Source organism: Epinephelus fuscoguttatus, linkage group LG13, assembly GCF_011397635.1.
Source record: "Epinephelus fuscoguttatus linkage group LG13, E.fuscoguttatus.final_Chr_v1".
Classification (NCBI taxonomy): Eukaryota; Metazoa; Chordata; class Actinopteri; order Perciformes; family Serranidae; genus Epinephelus; species Epinephelus fuscoguttatus.
The window spans coordinates 2331422-2358007 of NC_064764.1; the positions used below are offsets into that span (position 1 = coordinate 2331422).

Sequence of the window (26586 nt, forward strand, 5' to 3'; positions counted from 1 at the left end):
CTGAATAAATACCACACATAGCAACACAAAACTGCTTTGCTAGCTCAATCATGTTGTAACTAAGGCATCTGCTGGAATTTTTTTTTTTTCACGGACCGTTTAAGAGTTAATGAGTTATTACAGACACTGCTAACGGTGCTAAGAGCTAACGGTTGTTAGCTTATCTTAGGTTGTTAATCCCTCCGAAGGGACACTAACAACTCAAAGTACACGTCAAATAAAATTTCTCCAAACATGTTTCTTGTTGTTTTAGGTAGTTATTATCACGCTAATGTATGTTCAAGTGTTCATTTCCCCCGATAAGTTGGTTTTAATTCGTTATTTGATTCTATAAACACAGTCTGACCATCTCGAGCTTTTATTTTGGTACTTCCAGTGACCGGCAGTGTGAATTTGCATATTAGCTAAATATTTAGTTTCACCCAGAACATTTAGATTTAACATTTAGATTTATATTTATATTTAGCATTTAGATTTAACATTTATATTTAGATTTAAATTTAATATTTAGATTTAACATTTAGATTTAGATTTAGATTTAATATTTAGATTTATATTTAGCATTTAGATTTAGATTTAACATTTAACATTTAGGTGCCACATTTAATATTTAGATTTAACTATTTAATATATTTCTAAGTTAACAAATATTGCTGTAAATGTGGTAAAAGGTGACGTAAAAAATTCACAATACTTTTTTAAACATTGTTTGAAGCTAAATGTGGCAAAATGTTGATGTTATTTTCAGCATGAGACACTTTACAAACAGCACCCCATATTAAGCAAGATTACTGCATTAATTTTTTGTACAATTTTGGAGTATGAAAATGAAAGGACTATGCAAAAGTTTTGGCACCCCAAGACATTTGGGCTCTCAGACAACTTTTAACAGACCTGTCAGACCTTAAAGGCACTATGTGTAACAATGTCAGTTGTTTTTTCAGACAAACAAATTTTGCAATCAAAAGTGTGTCCTAGCACATGTGTATTTACCTCCATCAGCGTATCTAAGTATGTCCGTAAGCTCCGAAATTCTCATTATATATACATTGCGACCGGTGTCTCATCATGTACGTGCGCCATCTTGAAAATACAGGTACGTACAAGGATATAAGTTTCTGGTACTCGCTCGGCCCTTTCAACTGCTGTGTCTCCACTCAGAGTGCACGGTAGGAGGAAGGCTCCTGTAAAGTTACCGGGCTCTGGATGTTATGTAATTGTTGCGCGACCATTTTGACCGGAGCAACATAGGGGCGTAGGGACGCCGTTAGCCGTTAGCGGTGTAAACGGTCTGTGAAAAAAAATATTTTTTCCAGCGGATGTCTTAGTTACAACATGATTGTACTAACTGGAGTAGTTTCATTTCGTATCCGACAATGGGAGGCTTTTAACAGATGACGTCCTGATGTTAGCTTTGCTGCTGCTGTTAGCTGTCCCTGTCATCTGCAGCCACTGATGCTTTCTAGACATCATGATTTCCCAAAACTGAATAAATACCACACATAGCAACACAAAACTGCTTTGCTAGCTCAATCATGTTGTAACTAAGATATCCGCTGGAAAAAGTATTTTTTTCACGGACCGTTTATTGAGTTAATGAGTTATTACAGACACTGCTAACGGCTAACAGCTAACGGTTAGCCCAGCTAATCTACGATAACCATATTATTAATTACAAAACATGCACACAGAAATAGTAATGTTTGTTCAGTCATTGTGTTTATAGACTTTACAAACATCAGATTAGTCTAAACGGTGATATAGTGAAGTGAAAAATGTGATATAGCTAAATTCTGCTGGTTTTCTACACAGAAGCATTTGTAAACAAGGCAATTTCCTCTATAGTGAGCCGGTGACAGTTGACAAATAACTCCCTTCCGGGGTTCCATTCCCCTGTCAGGAGTTATTTTTCAACTGTCACCGGCTCACTATACATTATCCCTTACGGAAGGAGCTGAGGTGGTTGCTGTGTTTCTGGCGTGTCTCTTCGTTTACATGGCGGTGAAAGCTATGAACGAGCTAACCCTCGTCTGCTGAGTTTTAAAAATGCTGGCTAATTTGTCGCTTTCTGTTGACATCACATCCCGCCTTGAGTATATCCAATCAGCACCAAGTAAACCCCAAGCCCCAGCCAGGCCTTCTCAGGGCCGTTCTGAGTACCTACTCCGAGGCAGGGACTTGTTTAGCCCTGTAAAAGTTCCGGAACTCTGTCCTTCGGTGATGGATCTTGCAGTGGAGACACGCACCAATGGCCCCTGCCCTGTAAAATTACCCCGAGGTTCCTGCGGTGGAAACAGGCCTATACTTGAGAAATACGGAATCACCTTTAGCGTTTTCACTTGTCGGTTTCCGGTTTCCGCCTGCAGGTAGTGAAGAAAAGCAGCAGCAAGCGGGCTAGTGACAAGTGCCGGTGCATTTGAAAAAAGGCAAAAAGGCAACGTGACCGGCGATTTCAAAAAACGAGGGTCAACATCGGGGTAGCCTTTCCCAGGTGGAGAGAGCTGCTGAAGGAGAATCACAGCTAACAGGGGCTAACAGCTGTTACTAACACGCTGTTAGCAGCGCAGGTCGCTAACAGCCTGGGGCGGCGCTGTTAACAGCCTGTTAGCGATCTGCCCCGCTATTAGTAACAGCTGTTAGCCACTGTTAGCTGTGATTCTGCTTCAGCCGCTAACAGCGCCGCTAACAGCTGTTAGCTGCTGTTAGAGCTGTTATTGCTGTTAACAGCGCTGGTCGCCAACAGCTGTTAGCAACACAGTGTTGCGAGGAGAGGGATGAGGTGTGTGAGGCTGAGCCACTTGTCAGTTGTCAGAAGACAAGACATGATTGGTTTGTTTCGATTTACACCCGCCCCAAAAGTCCTACGTTGTAAACACAGCCAGCATGGTGAGGAGGAGGTTTGTCAACTCGCGTAGTGTGTGTCTGTGTAGGAGCCTGAATGGATACTCTATTAAGTATCGGATGACATAATTTCATTAATGTTATGATAGCTTTTTGGTACACAGCAGCTACTGTTGACAATACGCGTTTGAAACAGTGAGGCGCTAGAGTGCGCTATCCATTTGAATGCAATATACGATCTCAACACTAGATGGGAGAAATTCCTACACAGTGACGGTTTAATTAACTTGTTGGGGCCATGGCTTGTTCACAGTCATTATGAGGAAAGGCCAGGTGATGCTTATTTCAAAGCTTTATAAATACCCTGACTCCTGAACCCTTGTACCAACAATCAGCAGCCATGGGCTGTATGTAATTAAGAAATGGCAGGTAACAGAACCTGTGGAGGTCAAGTTGAGGTCTGGAGGATTGAGACAGCTTTCTGAGAGAGCTGTTCATAGTCTGATAGAAAAACTAATCAAAACCCTGTTTGACTGCAAACGAACTACGGGAGGATTTAACAGACTCTGGAATGGTGGTGCACTGTTCTACTGTGAAGTGACACATGTGCAAAGAAAACCTTTCCTGCATCCTCACCACAAAATTCAGTGTCAGAAGTTTGCAAAGGAACATCTAAACAAGCCTGATGCTTTTGAGAAACAAGTCCTGTGGGGTGATGAAGTAAAAATAGAACTTTTTGGATGCAATGAGCAAAGATATGTTTGGAGAAAAATGGTGCAGAATTTCACGAAAAGAACATCTGTCCAACTGTTATACATGGAGGTGGATTGATCATGCTTTGGGCTTGTGTTGCACGGGGAACATTTCACAGGTAAAGGGAAGAATGGATTCAAATTCCAGCAAATTCTGGAAGCAAACATCACACCATCTGTAAAAAGCTGAAGATGAATAGAAGATGGCTTCTACAACAACAAGACAATGATCCCTAACACACCTTGAAAACCACAATGGACGACCTCAGAGGTGCAAGCTGAAGGTTTTGCCATGGTCCTCACAGTCCCCCAACCTAAAAAAAAAATAAAAAATCTGTGGATAGACCACAAAAGGGCAGTGCATGCAAGATGGCTCAATATTCTCACAGAACTAGAAACCTATTGCAGGAAGAAAATCAGAAAATCCCCAAAACAAGAACTGAAAGACTAAGCAGTGACCATGCAGGGTACCCTAACTTTTGCTTCAGGCCTTTTTCCTATTTTGTTATTTTAAAACTGTGAATGATTGAAAAAAAAAGTAATCTTGCTTAAAATACTGAAGAAATGTTTCATCTTTAACTTCATGACTTTTGGAAATCAGGTCATCTTTCAGTTGCATAACTATACACAGTAAACGAAATTTTGTCCATGGGTGCCCAAACTTTTGCATCCAAGTGTTTGCATCAATATTCCAGCTGAATTGTATTTTGTAATACCGCAAACTGTCACAAGATGACAGTAGCTACATTTGATGTTACTGTGTCACATTCCTGGTGCTTCGTGCTTTCACAATAAAAGCCTTATTTGGAAATAGATTCTGTCCACTTAAATGCTACAGGTTTTGTTGTTGTTGTTGTTTATTTCACTTGAAATGGATGCAGGAAATGTTGAGCTTGTAATAGGCTGACCAAACATCCTCTTTTGCCCGGACATGTCCACTTTTCACGTCCCGTCCGGGGCGTCCGGGGCGTCCGGGGTTTTTTATAAACTGATGATAATGTTCAGTTTTCCGTGTGTTTGTGTGTGTATGTGTTAGAGTGCGGCACGGGCCGCATATTTCTGTCCAAACCTGAACCGAGCCCGACATTATTTAATGACCAAAGCACTGAGTTTGTGTCACACAGTGGTTACAGGCTATTTAACAGGCCGGGCGTGCGCAGTGTGCTCAGCTGCGGAGAGGGAGACCTCCATATTTGAGACTGGAGTGGGAGGCGGGAGGTTCGAGGCTTCTAGCGAGAGGAGAGGGAGAAATATAACAAAATAAGATAAAATAGGAAAAACCTGTCTCCCTCTTTTATTTAATTTTCAGCGTTTAATCAAGGCGGAGGCTGGAGGTCCGAGACTTACAGAGAGGGGAGAGGTAGAAACAAACAGCCAATGTGTGTCTGTGTGTGTTATGTTCAGGTGTTGTCACATAAATAACAGTGCCCAAGCAATAAACAGGACAGACAATAGGATTTTATTTATTTTTACACTACATTTTCACTGAAAGCTGACTGAATCCGACCCTAGCCCGAATACAATTTATAGCTACATTTTTTACCAAACCCGGCTGACCCGTCGGGTACCGTCGGGCTCGGATCGCCACACTCTAGTGTGTGTATGTGTCCCCTACTGGGGCCTATCTGAATTTCTGTCTTTGAGAGATATTATTTTGTAATATAACTGAATTTTCTATCCATACATATAAATTTTAAATATATTAAAATTATAAGACATCTTTGAATAAACTGCGAGTATCATTTAAGTAGGCTATGTCGTGGCCGGCCGAGTGTCCTCTTTTTTGGAAATCAAAATATGGTCACCCTAGCTTGTAACAGCATGTAAATCATTACACATGCGTTTTTTTCGCTAGTATTTATGATAGTTTGCAATCTGCCAAGAAGAAGAAAAATTTTTCGGTTATCGTCCCAACGAGTCTAGACAGATACCCGGTATTTGGACGGTGGTTGGCAACAGCTGGACTGTGAATGGGCAGGAGATGGCAGAGGGAAGTGACGGATCAGGAAGTGAGATGGGAGGAATTGAAGTGGCAGGCAGGAAGGAAGATGGCTGGAGTTTGGCAGGTCAAAATAAACAAAATGTAAAAACCAGAGACAGCAATATGATAGAGGCAGGAACTGATAGTGAGGGAAGTGTAACATCAACAACGAAGCAGAGTGAGGAATATAAAATCTATATCAAACTCTCTCAAGACAGTGCATTGTTCGGTGAGTGGAATCCAAATCAGCCGGCAAAGGCAATTCACAAGTCGGTAGGAGAGATTAAGAATGCCAGAGTGTTGCAAAATGGATCATTGTTGATCTTCTGTAGAGATAGTGCACAACAAGTAAAGGCCATAAGACTGAACAAAATTGACGGTAAAAGAGTGCAGTGCTCAATACCTGAGGATAGGAAGCCGACTAGGGGAGTCGTTTCAGGAATACCAACAGTTGTATCAACAGACCAGGTTAAAGATAATGTGGTGGCTGCAAAAGTGTTGGAAGCCAGACAGTTGAAAACAACTAGAAATGGAGAGAAATGCAACAGTCTGTCTGTACTGATTAAATCTGATGAGCCTAGGTTGCCAAGCAAAGTGTATAGGATATATGAACTTCGAGGTGAGACCATATATTCCTCCACCACTGCGATGCTTCAAGTGTCAAAAGTATGGTAATGTAGCAGCAATTTGCAAAGGCAAACAAATATGCGATAGATGTGCAGGTGAGCACGTGTACGGCCAGTGTGCTAAGCTAAAGTGTTGCAACTGTGGAGGGGAGCATACTTCCGCTTATCGAGGATGTGAAGTAAGCAAGACAGCGACTGAGGTGCAGAGAGTTAAAATCAGTTTTGCCTCTAAACCAGTGGGAGCAGAGAGTAACAGCAGACCTTGTGGAGGATGTGTTAAACCAGAAATAAAGGAGGATACGCTGATTGTGGGCAAAAATGAATTTGTGTTGTTTATGGTTAAGGTGATTAATTGTTCGGCACAAGCAAGCAGGAAAACGGAAAAGATTAAGATTATTGTGAGAGCAGCTGAGAAATATCTTGGACTTGAGGGGATAAGCTGGGAAGCAGTGGAGGAAATGTTAGCCGGGGAAACATCTATCTCTCAGACATGGGCTTGTGGATCATCACAGTCTTAATTATTTTACAGTGGAATGCAAGGAGTCTTATCTCTAATGGACAAGAGTTTAAAAAGTTTGTATCAAACTTATCAGAAAAACCTCATGTAATATGTATTCAAGAGACATGGTTAAAACCACAATGGGATTTTGTTATGTATGGTTATGCTGCAATAAGAAGTGATAGGGAAACCGGGAAAGGTGGAGGAGTGACAACATTTGTGAGGAAGGGGTTGAATTATAATTTAATTAAAATAGGAAAGGAACAAGAATCCATTTTAATTAAGGTATGGACAGAAAAGAGCAGCTTAACAATAGTCAATTACTATAACCCATAATAGACTGAGTACCGATATATTGAATGATGCAAGCGGGTTGAAACAAGGGAAAGTAGTATGGTGTGGGGACTTAAATGCTCACAGCACATTATGGGGGAGCAATAATACAGATGCAAATGGGTCACTAATAGAGGAGTTTATGGATAATATGGATTTGGTGTGTATAAATGATGGAAAGGGCACAAGGTATAATAGTTCACAGAACACAGAGAGTGTAATTGATCTGACATCCACTATAATTGCAGGTGTTAGTATTTGGGAAGTGTTAAACCAGTCAACAGTAGGTAGTGATCATTATTCAATAATGGTCAAGCTTGGGATAGAAATACACCAAGATGGGGGAGCAAGAACACCAAGACGGAAGTTGGATAAAGCAGATTGGGATGCATTCCAAATATTAAGTGAAGCCAGGTGTGTTAAATTACTGGAAGAGAATGTAACAAATGTAGAGGAAATGAACGGGAAATTGATAACAGCGTTGATACAGACAGCAGAAGAAACTATTACGTAGAGTAGAGGTAGTCAACGAGGAAAGAGTGTGCCATGGTGGAATGACAATTGTAGAAAAGCAATAAAAATGAGAAATAGAACATTTAGAAAATTCAAAGCTCACCACACACTAGACACATTGATCCAATACAAAAGAGCACAAGCATTAGTTCGAAAAACAATAAGATCAGCAAAATGGACATACTGGAGACAATACTGCAATAAAATTGGGAGAGAAACACAGTTGGCAGATGTATGGGGAATGATTAGGAAAATGAATGGCATAAAGAGTAACTTTGAATACCAGTGATGCATAGCAATAACATGACAGCAATAAGTACTGTAGAAAAAGCAGAGCTCCTAGTGAAGACGTTTGTGAAGGTTCACAGCTCAGAAAATTTATCTATAAAAGCTAAGCAGTGTAGAGATAAGACCCTTACACAAAATAGGAATTACAGAAAGAAGGGCATCATCAGGAGAAGACCTAGATTTACCGTTCACTTGATTTGAAATGAAGAGAGTAATATTAAATGCACGACAAACGTCACCAGGGAAAGATGGTGTATGCTACAGTATGTTAGCTCATATGACAGACAGTGCGCTTGAAGCAGTGTTAAACTTCCCGTCATGACTGGGCTGCATTTCTGTCAGCACAGTCATTTTTTCCGAACAGCTGATTGGCCAGTGGGTGGCGCATTTTATAGGATCAGATTCAACCCTGAACTTACCCTGCTCTGGAGCAGGATAGCCATTCAGAGTAAGTTACCATGGTGATACCCCATAGGCTGACCAAACGTCCTCTTTTGCCCGGAGACTTTTGTCCACTTTTCATGTCCTGTCCGGGGCGTCCAGGAGGTGTTTATAAACTGATGATAATGTCCGGTTTTCCGTGTGCTTGTGTGTGTGTGTTAGAGTGCGGCACGGCCGCATATTTCTGTCCAAACCTGAACCGAGCCCGACATTATTTAATGACCAAAGCACTGAGTTTGTGTCACACAGTGGTTACAGGCTATTTAACAGGCCGGGCGTGCGCCGTGTGCTCAGCTGCGGAGAGGGAGACCTCCATATTTGAGACTGGAGCGGGAGGCGGGAGGTTCGAGGCTTCTAGCGAGAGGAGAGGGAGAAATATAACAAAATAAGATAAAATAGGAAAAACCTGTCTCCCTCTTTTATTTAATTTTCAGCGTTTAATCAAGGCGGAGGCTGGAGGTCCGAGACTTACAGAGAGGGGAGAGGTAGAAACAAACAGCCAATGTGTGTCTGTGTGTGTTATGTTCAGGTGTTGTCACATAAATAACAGTGCCCAAGCAATAAACAGGACAGACAATAGGATTTTATTTATTTTTACACTACATTTTCACTGAAAGCTGACTGAATCCGACCCTAGCCCGAATACAATTTATAGCTACATTTTTTACCAAACCCGGCTGACCCGTCGGGTACCGTCGGGCTCGGATCGCCACACTCTAGTGTGTGTATGTGTCCCCTACTGGGGCCTATCTGAATTTCTGTCTTTGAGAGATATTATTTTGTAATATAACTGAATTTTCTATCCATACATATAAATTTTAAATATATTAAAATTATAAGACATCTTTGAATAAACTGCGAGTATCATTTAAGTAGGCTATGTCGTGGCCTGCCGAGTGTCCTCTTTTTTGGAAATCAAAATATGGTCACCCTAGCTTGTAACAGCATGTAAATCATTACACATGCGTTTTTAGTATTTATGATAGTTTGCAATCTGCCAAGAAGAAGAAAAATTTTTCGGTTATCGTCCCAACGAGTCTAGACAGATACCCGGTATTTGGACGGTGGTTGGCAACAGCTGGACTGTGAATGGGCAGGAGATGGCAGAGGGAAGTGACGGATCAGGAAGTGAGATGGGAGGAATTGAAGTGGCAGGCAGGAAGGAAGATGGCTGGAGTTTGGCAGGTCAAAATAAACAAAATGTAAAAAACAGAGACAGCAATATGATAGAGGCAGGAACTGATAGTGAGGGAAGTGTAACATCAACAACGAAGCAGAGTGAGGAATATAAAATCTATATCAAACTCTCTCAAGACAGTGCATTGTTCGGTGAGTGGAATCCAAATCAGCCGGCAAAGGCAATTCACAAGTCGGTAGGAGAGATTAAGAATGCCAGAGTGTTGCAAAATGGATCATTGTTGATCTTCTGTAGAGATAGTGCACAACAAGTAAAGGCCATAAGACTGAACAAAATTGACGGTAAAAGAGTGCAGTGCTCAATACCTGAGGATAGGAAGCCGACTAGGGGAGTCGTTTCAGGAATACCAACAGTTGTATCAACAGACCAGGTTAAAGATAATGTGGTGGCTGCAAAAGTGTTGGAAGCCAGACAGTTGAAAACAACTAGAAATGGAGAGAAATGCAACAGTCTGTCTGTACTGATTAAATCTGATGAGCCTAGGTTGCCAAGCAAAGTGTATAGGATATATGAACTTCGAGGTGAGACCATATATTCCTCCACCACTGCGATGCTTCCAGCCTATTTAATGACCAAAGCACTGAGTTTGTGTCACACAGTGGTTACAGGCTATTTAACAGGCTGGCGGGCGTGCGCCGTGTGCTCAGCTGCGGAGAGGGAGACCTCCATGTTTGAGACGGGAGCGGGAGGTCCGACGCTTCTAGCGAGAGGACAGGGAGAAATAAAACAAAGTAAGATAAAATAGGAAAACTTGTCTCCCTCTTTTATTTAATTTTCAGCGTTTAATCAAGGTGGAGGCGGGCAGCTGGAGGTCCAAGACTTCCAGAGAGGGGAGAGGTAGAAACAAACAGCCAATGTGTGTCTGTGTGTGTTATGTTCAGGTGTTGTCACGTAAATAACAGCAATAAACAGGACAGACAATAGGATTTTATTTATTTTTACACTACATTTTCACTGAAAGCTGACTGAATCCGACCCGAGCCCGAATACAATTTATAGCTACATTTCTGACCAAACCTGGCCCGACCTGTCAGGTACCATCGGGCTCGGATCACCACACTCTAGTGTGTCTATGTGTCCCTACTGGGGCCTATCTGAATTTCTGTCTTTGAGAGATATTATTTTGTAATATAACTGAATTTTCTATCCATACATATAAATTTTAAATATATTAAAATTATAAGGCATCTTTGAGTAAACTGCGAGTATCATTTAAGTAGGCTATCATTGTATATGTTAAACATATACAAACCAAAATGTCAAGATGCATCACGGTATTAAAGGGGAACTAAACCCCCCTCTCTGCGCATTACTCCGCCCACAGTTTGATTTCAAAAAATTCAGAAAAGATAGGCGGAGCTGAGGGGTGGGGGAGAACAGGCGAGAGGCTGAGGAAGGGGGCGGAGTGAAGACTGTCCCTCGTTGCGGGGAGAGGAGAGAGGGCTTTCATTGTGGTCGCCTCCAATGTAATGTAATGTAAATTCAAATGTAGTAACCAGGTCCGCATTCTATATTGTACATTCCTAGCAAGCAATAGTCGTGATTTAAACGTATTGGCTATATTTAGCTCCGATTTAGTCTAGCTACATGTAACCCAAATCTAGCCGATTTAATTTTGAAATTGATTAAATATAATTTTCGCCATTGCAGATGGCGTGCGGTATGATATTCAATCACGTATGGAGAGTCAAGAGTAATTAAAATATGTTTATCTCCATTTTTTGGACATGGTCTCTACATAGCCATATAATTGATGACATCTACAATTTGGCTATGGTTAGACGTCTACCAAATTTTCACTGACAGCCCAAATTCAGCTGTGATTCAGCCTAGACGTCAGGTCTTCATGTAGACGGCTATTAGACATTTTTTAAACCAAAAAATGCTTGCTGGGTTACTTCTTCCATACCTCATTTACTGTGCAGAAGTCTGGGGCAATAACTACATGAGTACAATACATCCACGTCTAACTTTATAAAAGAAAGCAATACGGATCATTCATGGGGCAGGATACAGGGATCACACAAACTCACTACTTTAACAGTCAAAAGTCATAAAACTCAAAGATATTGTGGAATTTCATACAGCACAAATATTATTCAAAGCAAAAAATAATCTGCTACCAGAAAATATTCAGAAACTATTCACTGGAAGGGAAGGGGGTTATAAATTAAGGGGAAAATTTAATTTCAAAACACTGAAGGCACGCACAACAATAAAACATTTTTGTATTTCAATTTGTGGGGTTAAATTATGGAACAGTTTGGAGGGGACACTCAGGGAATGTCCGAATATAAACCAGTTTAAAAAAAAGTATAAGGAGATGATTTTTACAAGGTACAGAAATGAGGAGGGTGTTTGATTATCACTGTGTGTTTACTGTTTATTTATTTATTTTTTGTTATTTATGTATCTTTGTTATCTTCAGTATGTGTGTGTATGTCATATGTATGTGTAAATGTGTATATGTGTGTATGTGTATCTATGTATATATGTTTATATATATTTATTGTATTCTGTGTTATCGTCAGTATGTGTGTGTATGTTATATATTTATAATAATATAAAGAATAATATAATATTTTATTAGGATAAATATTTTCGCAATAGATTTATGTCTTGCTATATGTCTAGATATAGCACTAAGGTAACTGAAAAATGACAAATAGAATTTATTATTATTGCTATTATTATTATACTGATAGGAGGAATATATTATTATTATAAATATTTAAGTGTTATTAATTTATTAAAAAGGGGTGGGATAAAATAAGTTTATACTTCCTCCCACTCCTTTTCTGATATGTAAACAGGATTTATAGTTTTCAGTGTATGTTTACCTTGTTATTTTTTTTTAATTTTTATTATTATTTTTCTTTATGTCTGTCCATTAGTGTATGATAATTGTTTTTTACATGTTTGAAATAATCTATCTATCTATCTATCTATCTATCTGTTCTAAAAAAGAACATCCAGCCCTGTATCAGACTGATCTTTAATGAAAGCTGTTGTCTTGTGTTTTTTTTCCTCTGAAAATATTAAACTCATAGTCAGACACAATTTATTTAGCCTGTGTAGTTGAGGGGATAGGTCTGCTCAGCAGCAGCAAACTGATATGCTGATTTACATGAGAATTCATGTAAAATGGAGATTGAACCATGAACATAAACTGTCGGGAAACTGCGACTTCACCACAGCTTTTTCTCACCGCCCCCTGCTGCAGCCGCCTGATCTCGTCTACTTTCCAGGGGAGGCGCAGTTCATCTCAAACAAGTCTAATGTTATACAGACACCGAAGACATCGTTGCTTCCATTTAATGGAGCTATGACAGACATTTTAGATTCCAATCACTTAAGTGCAAATTGAAAATGTGGTCAGTGGTTTAGATATCTTTATAAAAAAAATAGCTAACAGCTAGTGCGCCATTCTTACCGAATGATTGACTACCAGCTTACCAACCTTTTCCGTTTTGTCCATTAAATAGGGTCAAGCATAGACCGCGGAACTGGGGGCCATGGCCCGAGTAACTTTTGTACTCTGACATAAAGGGCTGCATTGGGACCCGGCGGGACCCAACGCAAATAGTAATAGTCATTTTGATCCACACTCCACCAGCTGGTGGCGGTAATTGGCCAATTCGCTGTTTGCCAACCGCCATTAAACATAGAAGAAGAAGAAAAATAATAATTAGAAGATGTAGCCTAGCGACGGGATGTCAACACAGGAACTTGGTGCACATGCATGAGCGTTTCCACTCCATATTTATTCATAAATGGACGAATATGCCCTGAACCAGCTTTCATACCAATTTGCCGCTTGCTCCACCTGTCTGTCTGTCTGTCTGTCAGTCAGCTCCATCTGTCTTGAGACAAACATGAAAGAAGACGTGCAGTTTATTGTGTTTCACCGGCGACGAGCTCTCATTACGAGCGACTATTACGCACGTCTGCGCGCTCTTTATAACTCACTGTGTGAACCTATGTTGCATAATAAAGATTTGCCCCCTCGTAATTTTTAACCGCTCCCTCAGTAACTTCATCCTGGCGCCGGGCTTGCCTTAACCTCAATCACTGCGTGATTATATAAAGGTAGAAAAATAGCCTAAATAAATACAGAGGAGGAGAATAGAATATGAAACAGCCTTTATTTCATTAAAAACTAAATGAAAACAACGAAATAGGAGCGCTATTCTTGACCAGTGCGTCAAAAGACATGCAGACCAGGGAAACGAAACAAACCCCATGAATCTATTTATTAATAGCCTATAAAATAACGTGTTTCCTGCGGGACGGGAGAAGACACAAAATCAATGCATCTCTATTATTGTGCGGGCATAAATTCTCAGAGTTTTGCGGTTGCGGGCGGTAATGTTCAGAAATTCAGCGGGCAGGAGCGTGATGAAGAAAACAGTCCCGCGCAGGGCTCTATTCTGACAAACTATTTTATATGAGTAAAAGCCTAAGTTGTAGCCCATCTGTGTTTTTACGAGACAAGTCACCACACGCCTTCACTCACTCTCACTGCTGACTGCTGCCGATAAAAAAAAAAAAAAAACCTCACTGACTGCTGCATATTGATTTGATATTAGTGTGCCTATCAAGTGCATTGTTTATCAATACGTCATGCATGAGCGTCACGCGCTAACGGCGGGCACCTGCGCTGGCTGCATCTGGGAAAATGAAGAGACAGAAATCGATATCTGATTTTCTTCAAGTAAAGAGAAAAAACAAAATGATCAAATTACTCCAGCTTCCACTGTGGCCTCATCTGTGTGTTTATGTAGCCTATAAATAGGCTTGGCCTGTTGTGTGTGAATGTTAGAGTGGGATCAGAGGGGTTAATCTGAGCAAGCATGTGTTCGTGTTCATGCGTGTACTGTAGATGTGACTGTGTGGCGTCGGAATAAAAAAAGTGCTCCGCAACGTCAGTAATATTGTCTGTTTCAATGCATATGCCCCCCCACGCCCTCCGCGTGACTTGAAATTATGCCCCCCCGCCCCTTGTTCAGATGCGTTCCGCGGTCCATGGGGTCAAGGGCATTTGCAAGTTTTTTCAAAATAGATTTTGACCCTGAGAGAAACTACCATGGTAACGGTTTTCCAATTGAGTCAGACTCAGCATAAATGTTTTTTCTAATAATCATAACTGCAGCACCTAACCAAAGCTCACCTTCTAGAGTACAGTGCAGTACATTTTACTTTGTTAGTACCCTATCAAAAACTACAGTCAAAGGCCACCTGTCAAAGAACTTTATTTAGCACATTTTAAAACAACATAAAAATGTCCATGGTCATAACTACCACAAGAAAAATCAAAGAACATGAAACATATAAATAAAAAAGGCATACCAGTGTGGTGGACAATAAGCTGCACTTTTAAAAACACCCCCAAAAACTAAAACTCTGATAGAAATACAATTTCACCATTTTTTCCTATTGTTTCTGGCATGCTTAACCTTTGACCTCTTTCCTCTAAGAATCCTCTTTGCTAAGAAGAGGTAAAGTAAGTAAAATACTGCAGTCACCAAGCAGTTTTTGGATTTGCTTTGTAGAGTCTGTAGTCATCTTTCTTGAAGAAGGCCACTTCAGTTTCATTTGCTGAAACAACAAACACAAAAAAATTAAGTTAACACAGTCTCATACTTCCAGTAGTAGATCATTAATATTAAGCTCATAAAATTATAGCTTTATTGCTTGGAAATTCATTTATAGGACCTATATCACTGGCCTTAGTATATCATTACAAGACATTAGGCCCGTTTCAACTGAAGAAGTTTCTGGTTCTATTTGGGGGACAGGAACTACTACAGGAACGTCCTCTCGCTTTGCCCTCTCAACCGCCGTGTTTCCTGAGAGAGCGGAGTAGGAGGAAGGTTCCTGTAAAGTTACCGGGCTCTGGATGTGATGTAATCATTGCGCGACCATTTTGACCAGGGCGACGTAGTGGCGTGGGGACGCTGTTAGCTGTGAGCCGATAGCAGTGTCTGTAATAACTCACTAAACTCACAAAGTGGCCCGTGAAAAAAATATTTTTTCCAGCGGATGTCTTAGTTACAACATGATTGAGCTAACTGGAGTAGTTTCATGTCGTTTCCGGCAATGGGAGGCTTTTAACAGATGACGTCCTGATGTTAGCTTTGCTGCTGCTGTTAGCTGTCCCTGTCAGCTGCAGCCTGATGCTTTCTAGACATTGTGATTTCCCAAAACTGAATAAATACCACACGTAGCAACACAAAACTGCTTTGCTAGCTCAATCATGTTGTAACTAAGATCTCCGCCAGAAAAAATATGCTTTTCACGGACCGGTTATTGAGTTTGTTTACATGGCGGTGGAAGCTATGAACGAGCTAACCCTCGTCTGCTGAGTTTTAAAAATGCCGGCTATTTTGTTGCTTTCTGTTGACGTCGCATTCCACCTTGAGTATATCCAATCAGCACCAACTAACCCCCAAGTCCCAGCCAGGAGTTTTTTGGGGCCGTTCTGAGTACCTACTCCGAGGCATGGACTTGTTTAGCCCCTGTAAAAGTTCCGGAACTCTATCCTTCGGGGGTGGTTCCTGCGGTGGAGACACGCACCAATGGCCCCGCCCCCTGTAAATTTACCCCGAAGTTCCTGCGGTGGAAACGGGCCAATTCAGAACTTATTACTGTACAATATGAATACTATTTTCTGTGAATAATTATCACAGACACATATACCAGAAATTTGGGGAGATGCATTTAGAATAATTGTTATAATAATAATAATAATAATAATAATAATAATAATAATAATAATAATAACATAAATAAAAATGTTAGTTATTTATTTGGCAAAGAACAAACTGAAACAAATAAATAGTCCTTTTTCACACATAACAACCAAAAAACTTAATATTTTGTATGGCCTCCTTTGGCCTTGATAACAGCTTGCATTCTTGCTGGAATTGTTTTTATGTACTTTTCGACAGTCTCTTTTGTTATTGAGTTCCAAATAGTTTCTAGCTGTTCCCACAGACTTGCTTTAGATGAAATTTTTGTGCGATCGATTTTTGAATCTACTAAATCCCAAATTTGTTCAATAGTATTCAAATCTAGACTTTGACTTAGCCAGTCCATCAGTTTCAGTACTCCAGATTCTTTTTTCTTGGTCAAATAGTCTCTGCACAGCTTTGAAGTATGCTTGGGGTCATTGTCTTGTTGGTATATCTCTTGGGTAGTCCTTTTGAAATTTGTCGCTGATATCTCTGTAGTGCTTAAATATTAAATGTAATTCCTTTGGGGTATGTCTAATGGGCAATATTCAGTCTCAGTATATAATTATTATAATATTAAATGTTGTAAGATTGTTAATTTAATTGTTGTTCTTTGTATGTATTCTTTGGCTTATTTATGTGTTTTTACCATTCAATAATGATTTTAAAGAATTTATTGTAATTTATTTATTGTATTTAAAGATTAATTGTATTTATTGTAGTTTTTATTCAACAGCATTTCAAATTTTGATTATCTGATATGAATTGTATACCTGATGTCTGAAGTGTGGCTGAATAAAATTTTCCTCTAGACATCTGACCTGTTTGATCCCATTTATATTGCTGAGGATAGACTAAATGAGAAACCGCTGTCAGTATAATCCAGTACAGTTCAACAGCACCAAGATCTACAACTCAAAACTTCAATAAAATGTTAGACTTAGTACAACACTAAACTGCTTTTGTTTTTTTCTAGGTGTGCCAAGTGAACTGTCAAGTCTACATAAAAATGCAGACAGAAAGCATAATGATGAGACAAATGCAGTGATGGACAGTAACTAAGTATATTTACTCAAGTGTACTTAAGTACAAATTTGATGTAAAACTGGAATCAATGAAATCTCCTTGCACAGCCACAGATCGTCAGGTGCTGGTAGGAAGCAGGAACGTAAGTCATAAGAAATGCAAAAAAATTCCTCCGCACACTGACATAGACTTTACTATCGAAATTTAATGAAGGGAACAATGCGTTTCGTGTTTAGCGTCATCAGGTTCACCTCATCAGGTCTGACCTAAGCATTCTCAGGTGTGTTTAAATGCTTGCTGGTCACATGACCCATTTCGTTTTTTCTTTTTTTCTCTTTTTTTCTCTTTGTCTAAGCAAGACTCAAAAAATAGAAAAACAATACAATTACATACATCATGAAGTTGAAAAAATATGCATCAACCATGGTATAAGTTAAAAACATAAGAATTTCAATGCATGAATAACCAAGTCTACTTACACAATATTACACAAAGCGAGGATAAGAGGTAGAATTACTACAAAGAGGAACCATATAACAGGACATGAATAATATACATTGATAATATATATCCTGCAATTCTATCCTTTACTCACTACTCCGCAGATAGTGCAGGCTCGACTTTCCTTACATAGGACAGTACAGTTTTCCTAAGCTTTCTTTTATGTATCCTACGGGGCAAAAAAGAAACAAAAACAGGTTAAAGAAAACAACTCAAATCCTGTGAATCATTCATTCCAAAAGGTTCAACAGTAGACAGTTCATTAATCCAAAACGCTTCCCTTCTCAGGAGCTGCTTAATGATGTTCCCCCCTCTCGGATTAGGCAACACTCTTTCAATTCCAATGAATCTAAGGGAAGATGTAGAACCATGATTTTTATCTTTATAATGTCTTGCGATGGTGTAATCAAAATTATTATTTCTGATTGCCGCTTTGTGCTCAGCAATCCTCAACTTCAGATTACGCTTTGTTTGACCAACATACATCAAGCCACATGGGCAAATAAGCACATAAATTACATGAGTGGAAAGACAATTGATAAATTCTTTTACATTATATTTCTTTCCGGAATGGGGATGATTAAATGTTTTTGTATCAAATGTGTTGGCACAATGTGCACTTTTTCCACATCTATAATTCCCATAAACTTGCTGAGAAAGCCAGTTGGTTTGTTTTGGTTCACTATACATGGAACTGACAACAATGTCTCTCACATTTCTGCCTCTCTTGAAACAAAATAGAGGTCTGGAGGCAGATAGATGGTTTAGGCTCGGGTCACATTCTAGTACTTTCCAATGTCTATTGATAATTTGTTTGACTTGCCTCGAAACTGTAGAATATTCTGACACAAAGGTGGTTCTGTTTACATTTTCATGCTGAGAAGGTGGAGGGTATAATAATTTATCCCTCTCCCTCTTCTCAATAGCCCTGTCAATAAGGGATTTGTCATATCCCCTTTGTTTGAACCGTTCAGCCATTTCTTTAGTCTTAGTGATGTAATCCTCTTCATTACTGCATATTATTCTCAACCTTATGAACTGCCCGTATGGGATATTTTTAATGAGGTGGTCAGGATGGAAACTAGTAGCATGTAAAATAGTGTTTCTATCAGTGTTTTTACGATAGATAGATGTCTCCAATCTCCTGTTGTCATTCACAGAAATAAATAGATCTAAAAAATGAATCTCTTTTTGACTATATTCCATAGTGAATTTCAAGTTAGGATATGTCCCATTAATGTAAACATTGAATGCCTTCAGGTCATCTTCACTGCCTACAAATCCCATCACAATGTCATCAATAAATCTGCGAAAAAACAAAATGTTACCAGAAAATGGGTTGTTATTAAATATATGCTTTTCTTCCCACAGTCCCATATACAAATTTGCATAGTTAGGGGCAAAAGGTGACCCCATACTCGTGCCTTGAGATTGCAAATAATATTTTTTATCAAATATGAAGTAATTAGACTTCAGAAGTCTTCTGAAGTCTAATTACTTCATATTTGATAAAAGTCTTCTGAAGTCTAATTACTTCATATTTGATAAAAGTCTTCTGAAGTCTAATTACTTCATATTTGATAAAAGTCTTCTGAAGTCTAATTACTTCATATTTGATAAAAAATATTATTTGCAATCTCAAGGCACGAGTATGGAATATAGTCAAAAAGAGATGCATGAAAATGTAAACAGAACCACCTTTGTGTCAGAATATTCTACAGTTTCGAGGCAAGTCAAACAAATTATCAATAGACATTGGAAAGTACTAGAATGTGACCCAAGCCTAAACCATCTATCTGCCTCCAGACCTCTATTTTGTTTCAAGCGCTATTTTGTTTCAAGAGAGGCAGAAATGTGAGAGACATTGTTGTCAGTTCCATGTATAGTGAACCAAAACAAACCAACTGGCTTTCTCAGCAAGTTTATGGGAATTATAGATGTGGAAAAAGTGCACATTGTGCCAACACATTTGATACAAAAACATTTAATCATCCCCATTCCGGAAAGAAATATAATGTAAAAGAATTTATCAATTGTCTTTCCACTCATGTAATTTATGTGCTTATTTGCCCATGTGGCTTGATGTATGTTGGTCAAACAAAGCGTAATCTGAAGTTGAGGATTGCTGAGCACAAAGCGGCAATCAGAAATAATAATTTTGATTACGCCATCGCAAGACATTATAAAGATAAAAATCATGGTTCTACATCTTCCCTTAGATTCATTGGAATTGAAAGAGTGTTGCCTAATAAGATATGGGGGAACATCATTAAGCAGCTCCTGAGAAGGGAAGCGTTTTGGATTAATGAACTGTCTACTGTTGAACCTTTGGAATGAATGATTCACAGGATTTGAGTTGTTTTCTTTAACCTGTTTTTGTTTCTTTTTTGCCCCGTAGGATACATAAAAGAAAGCTTAGGAAAACTGTACTGTCCTATGTAAGGAAAGTCGAGCCTGCACTATCTGCGGAGTAGTGAGTAAAGGATAGAATTGCAGGATATATATTATCAATGTATATTATTCATGTCCTGTTATATGGTTCCTCTTTGTAGTAATTCTACCTCTTATCCTCGCTTTGTGTAATATTGTGTAAGTAGACTTGGTTATTCATGCATTGAAATTCTTATGTTTTTAACTTATACCATGGTTGATGCATATTTTTTCAACTTCATGATGTATGTAATTGTATTGTTTTTCTATTTTTTGAGTCTTGCTTAGACAAAGAGAAAAAAAGAGAAAAAAAGAAAAAAAGAAAAAATGAAATGGGTCATGTGACCAGCAAGCATTTAAACACACCTGAGAATGCTTAGGTCAGACCTGATGAGGTGAACCTGATGACGCTAAACGCGAAACGCGTTGTTCTCTTCATTAAATTTCGATAGTAAAGTCTATGTCAGTGTGCGGAGGAATTTTTTTGCATTTCTTACAAATTTGATGTACTTTGGGTATTTCCATTTTGTGCTACTTTATACTTAGAGGCAAATGTTACACGATGTCAATCATGTAGCGCGCCAGGAATTTGACCAGCGTTTTAAATCGGCATATTTTAGACTGACCGGCCAGTTGCAGGTCATGGCTGATCATGTGAAAACTGGCCCGATTCCAAGCACTGCCGATTAATCGGTGCAAGCCTAACAGTTATCAAGACAGATGTCATGCAAGATGATGTAAATCCAAGTGACAGTGTGTCAAATGTGGGAAGCAGAGTATCCAAATCACAAAACTCTGCTACAGGAAGAAAGTCTGTTGCTTCCAGTATTTCTTCTGCGTGTCTCAGAGCCGAGGCTGACTTGGCAGCATTAAGGATAAGACAAAAATTATTAATGGACAAACATGAACTGGAAGAAAAGGAGGAACGGCTATGTAAAAGGAAGGAACAGCTTAAATTGGATGAGGAAATCGCAGCAAACATGGCTAAACTGAATGTGCTCAAGTCTCAGAGCATTCTAAGTGGGAAAACCTCTGTTACAAAGCACTTGGATGGAATGAACTCCTATTTGGAAAAAGGACAAGGAAAATCACAGACCCTCAGCGCTAAAGCAAAGGCATTTGTACCAAAAATGTCACAACAGGAAATCAAATATGTCCATCTGGATACAGGAACAAGGCCTAAGGAGAAAAATCAATCTCAGTTAATCCATTCAGAGCCTATGTCAGTCACATGCTATGAACCCAAGCAGCATTCAGTGAATCACAGTCCTCAAGAAAAGATACAAATGCAAGATGGAAATACCCTGAATGTAAATATTGGTCCAAATGAAGATCAAAACAATATGTTTGGCATTATGAGAAAGCAAAATGAAATAACTATACTGTTGATACAGCAGCAATGCCTTTCATCTTTGCCAAAGAGGGAGATACCAATTTTTGATTGTGATCCATTAAAATAACATGCATTTGTGAAGGCCTTTGAGAACAGTTTGGAGAGGAATACTGCAAGTCACAGTGACAGACTGTATTTCCTGGAGCAGCACACGAAGGGTCACCCCAAAGAACTGGTAAGAAGCTGCCAGCACATGGAGCCTGAGAGAGGATATGCTAAGGCAAAGACTTTATTAAAGGAGCAGTTTGGAAATGAGCAGAAGATTGCCTCTGCATGGAAAGAGCTCTTTCACGGCCACCCATCAAAACTGAAGATGTAAAAGCTCTTCAAGATAACAGCATTTTCCCAGAGGCTGCTGTAATGTCATAGAAGAAGTGCATGAGCTAGACATGCCAGCTAATATGCTTATCATTATAAGGAAGTTGCCGTACAAATTCCGGGACAAGTGGTGAACTGTAGCCTGTGAACTGCAGGAAAGGTGCAGCCAGAGAGCTACATTCATTGACATCACTAATTTCATTGATAGGCTTCATCAGAGAAAATGGTGTCTGTTTCGGCTGTTTTGAGTATTGGATACATCGGCAAAGTTTGCAGAAAAATGGCTTTCCTGTGCAAAATGTGGTCTCAAACATCCAACTATACTTCACATTCCTCCAAAAGAAAAGGGCAAAGATTCTGACCAAGCCGAGAGGAAATCAGAGGTGTCAGTGGACAGCACTCTGGTGTCAAGTGGTCTTACTGGGGCTGGTGGTCATGACTGTAAACTTCCCATAGTTCCAGTGCAAGTTAAGTCCAAGGAAGGCAGCAAGATTGTCACCACATATGCTTTCTTGGACCCATGAAGTACAGCAGTATTCTGTACAGAGGCTTTAATGAACAAGCTTGACCTTACAGGAAAGAAAGTTCATATTCTCTTATGGACAATGGGCCAAGAGAAGGTCGTGAGTAGCCACACTGTGCCAGGACTGGAAGTAGCTGGCTTGAATGAGGAGCCCATCTGTGAGCTGCCCAAGGCTTACACACAAGTATGCATGCCTGTTCACAGAGGGAACATTCCAAAACAGAGTTATCTTCAGAAATGGCCTAATTTAAAACATATTCATTTGCCTGAGATCAACGCAGGGATCGTGCTGCTGATTGGGACAAATGTTCCTAAGGCCTTGGAACCGTTACAAGTCATTTGTAGTACTGATAATGGATCCTATGTGATCAGGACAATGCTGGGTTGGACTGTGAACGGGCTGCTGAAAGGAGACAGCAGGGACGCAGCAGATTGAGAGCAGCCAGAGTTATCAGTGAATAGAGTGTCTGTTGTGAATTTGGACGAACTTTGGCAACAGCAGTTTAAGACAGATTTCCCTGAATGCAGCATGGATGAACAGTTTGGTATGTCAAGAGAAGATCAGAACTTCATGGATCTGGTCACAACCTCAGCAAAACAGGTGAATGGCCATTATCAGATCAACTTGCCTTTGAGGGAAAGGGATGTTAGCATGCCAAATAACAGGAAAATCATTGAGCAGTATGCCTTGCACCTCAAGAAGAGGCTTCAGAAGGATTCCTCATTTCATGCTGACTATACAGCCTTCCTGAATGACCTTATTGCCAAAGGCTATGCTGAAAGGGTGCCTGAAGAAAATTTGGAATGTAGTGATGACAGGGTCTGGTACATCCCACACTACGGTGTTTACCATCCTACAAAAAGGAAGATCCGAGTTGTTTTTGACTGTGGAGTGAGTTTCCAGGGAACATCACTTAATGCTCAGCTCTTACAGGGGACTTAGAAGTTCATTGATTGGAGTGGTGAGCAGGTTTAGGAAAGAACCAGTGGTGATCATGGCGGAAGTGGAATCCATGTTTCATCAGGTCAGAGTGCCACCAGAGGATGCTGATTTGTTGAGATTCCTCTGGTGGCCTGATGGGGATTTAAATCAGGACCTTGTTGACTTCAGGATGTTGGTCCATCTCTTTGGGGCAACATCCTCTCCCAGCTGTGCCAATTTTACCCTCAGGAAATGCGCAGAGGACAACAAAGAACAGTTCAGCCAGGAAGCAGTGGATAAGGTCCTATATTGCTTTTATGTGGATGACTGTCTTGTGGCCGTGGCTTCAGAGAAGGAGGCAGGGTCTCTTTATCATGACCTTGTGTCGATATGTGCTAAAGGTGGTTTCCAACTCATGAAGTGGATAAGCAACAGGTGTGATGATCTGGCTGCAATACCTGAAGAGCACAGAGCTAAGGACATGAAAAGGTGGACATGGACCAGGATTTGCTACATGTGGAGAGAGTGCTTGGTGTGGAATGGTGCATCCAGTCTGATACCTTTCAGTTCAAGATTGTTGTTAAGGACAGACCACTCACCAGGAGAGGAATTCTCTCTATGGTTAGCTCCATCTATGACCCTCTTGGTATCTTGAGTTCTGTCATCTTCTCTGCAAAGAAGATCTTAAGGGATATGTGCAGGAGAGCACTTGGCTGGGATGATGTCATACCCGAGACTGTAGCTCAGGAGTGGACAATTTGGCTGGATGAACTTTGCCATTTGGAGAAATGTAACATCATGAGATGTCTGAAACCACTGGACTTTGGAGAGGTGACCACAGCACAGTTACATCATTTCTATGACGCAAGCAAAGATGGTTATGGAGCAGATGACCCTGAGGTCTAGAAAGTGGCCACAGTGAATTCTGTACAGGCCAATGAGGAGGTTGATGCAGTGACTCGCATGATTCATTACTATAGCTCTTGGACCCATTTGAGAAAGTCTGTGGCTTGGATCTTGAGATTTAAGACCTGGCTCTTGTCTCTCTGTCAGAAGAGGAGACAACTGAACATGGCTCTTGTGCAGTCTGACTTAGATGTGGAACATCAACAATGCTCATTGGAGAAGGATATGGAAACTTTCAAGAGAAAGATGGCTCCAAGTTGTCTATCAGTGGAGGAGCTTGAGAAGGCAGAACTAGAGATCATAAAGTTCAGCCAAAGGAGGAAGTTTCAAGAGGAATTCTCGAGGCTGCAGAAGGGTAAAAGTGTTAAGGGGCATAGTCACATCTACACATTCTGCCCACTAATGGAGGATAGTGTTCTGAGAGTTGGTGGTCAGCTCAGCAGGTCATCTATGCCTGTAGAAGCTAAACATCCTATAATACTGGCTAAGGATCTACCTATCTCAACCCTTCTTCTAAGGCACATCCATCCAGAGGTGTGACATGGTGGGCAAAACCACATGTTGTCCAAGCTGCGTGATAGATATTGGATCACTGGAGCTAGTACAGCCATGAGGAAAGTTCCATCAAAGTGTGTTATCTGTCGATGATTGAATGCTCAGCCAGTGTCCCAGCAGATGGCAGACTTACCTTCTGAAAGGGTTACTCCAGATGAACCTCCATTTACTAGGGCTGGAGTATACTATTTCGGACCTTTCATGGTGAGAAGCAGAAGGAGTGTTGTGAAGAGTTATGGGGTCATTTTTACCTGCATGGCAATATGAGCAATCCACATTAAAGTGGCACCTTCACTCGACACGAACGTCTTCATAAATGCACTCAGATGCTTTACAACGAGACTTGGCCAAGTTCAGGAACTGCGCTCTGATAACGGGACAAACTTCATAGGAGCAGAGCGTGAGTTGAGAGCAGCCATTGAGCAGTGGAATCAGTCGCAGGTAAATGACCTTCTCCTTCAGAAAGGGATAAAGTGGACTTTTAACCCCCCAGCTGGCTCGCATCATGGAGGTCTTGGGAGAGGTTAATCAGATCGATCCGGAAAGTCCTCAATTCCACTTTGAATATGCAAAACTTGGATGAAGAAGGCCTTCATACAGATCTCTGTGAAGTGGAAGCCATTATCAAAGGCCGTCCGATTACCAAAGCATCCATGGATCCTCATGACCTAGAAGCATTGACGCCAAATAACGTGCTACTTTTGAAGACCTTACCATTTTTGTCACCAAGAGTCTTCCAAGAGGCAGACATGTATGCTTGCAGGCGATGCAAGCAGGTCCAGTATACGTCAGACCTGTTCTGGAAGAGATAAGTTAAAGAGTACTTACCTCAATTGCAGGAGCGTCAGAGATGGTCAGGAGTGAAGCACAACCTTGTTTCTGGAGATATAGTGCTTATAGTGGACAACACAGCACCTCGTAACTCCTGGGTCACAGGACGTGTCCTACTGGTACACACAACGACACCTTGACCTCTGCCTTGACTCTGACTTTGACTGACAGAGTGACTGTGAAGATCACAGATCACATCAGGGTAGAGGGCTGCATTGGGGAGCGGGCGGTTTGGACTTTGCTGCAGGCGGGAACGGGCGGCTAAAAAAAACCACTGCGGTATCTTGGTGCACATGCATAAGCGTTTCCACTCTATATTTATTCATAAATGGACAAATATGCCCTGAACCAGCTTTCATACCAATTTGCCGCTTGCTCCACCTGTCTGACTGTCTATAAGCTCCATCTGTGATGAGACAAACATGAAAGAAGACGTGCAGTTTATTGTGTTTCACCGGCGACGAGCTGTCATTACGCGCGACAATTACGCACAGCTGCATGCTCTTTATAACTCACTGTGAACCTATGTTGCATAATAAAGATTTTCCCCCTTCTAATTTTTAACTGCCCCCTCAGTAACTTCATCCTGGCGCCAGGCCTGCCTTAACCTCAATCACTGCGTGATTATATAAAGGTAGAAAAATAAATAAAATACAGAGGAGGAGAATAGAATATGAAACAGCCTTTATTTCATTAAAAACTAAATGAAAACAAAGAAATAGGAGCGCAATTCCTGACCAGTGCGTCAAAAGACATGCAGGCCAGGGGAACGAAACAAACAACCCCATGAATTTCTTTATTAATAGCCCATAAAATGACATGTTTTCTCCTGCGGGACGGGAGAAGACACAAAATCATCGATCTCTATTATTGTGCGGGCATAAATTCTCAGAGTTTTGCGGGTGCGGGCGGGAGTGGACATACACATTGCCAGAGCGGGTGGGAGTATAATACACATGTTGCGGTTGCGGGTGG

The 26586-nt window shown here is 40.4% G+C and overlaps 1 protein-coding gene across 1 annotated transcript in view; it reads right to left on the minus strand.

Moving 5' to 3' along the window:
- Positions 1–14707: 14707 nt before the first annotated feature.
- The window catches only part of lg13h2orf76 (linkage group 13 C2orf76 homolog), a 43761-nt gene continuing 31882 nt past the window's right edge, over positions 14708–26586 (minus strand). The window contains exon 5 of the mRNA XM_049594917.1: positions 14708–15070. Coding sequence (XP_049450874.1) covers positions 14994–15070 — 77 coding nt within the window. The 3' untranslated portion in view covers positions 14708–14993. The remainder of the gene's footprint in view (positions 15071–26586) is intronic.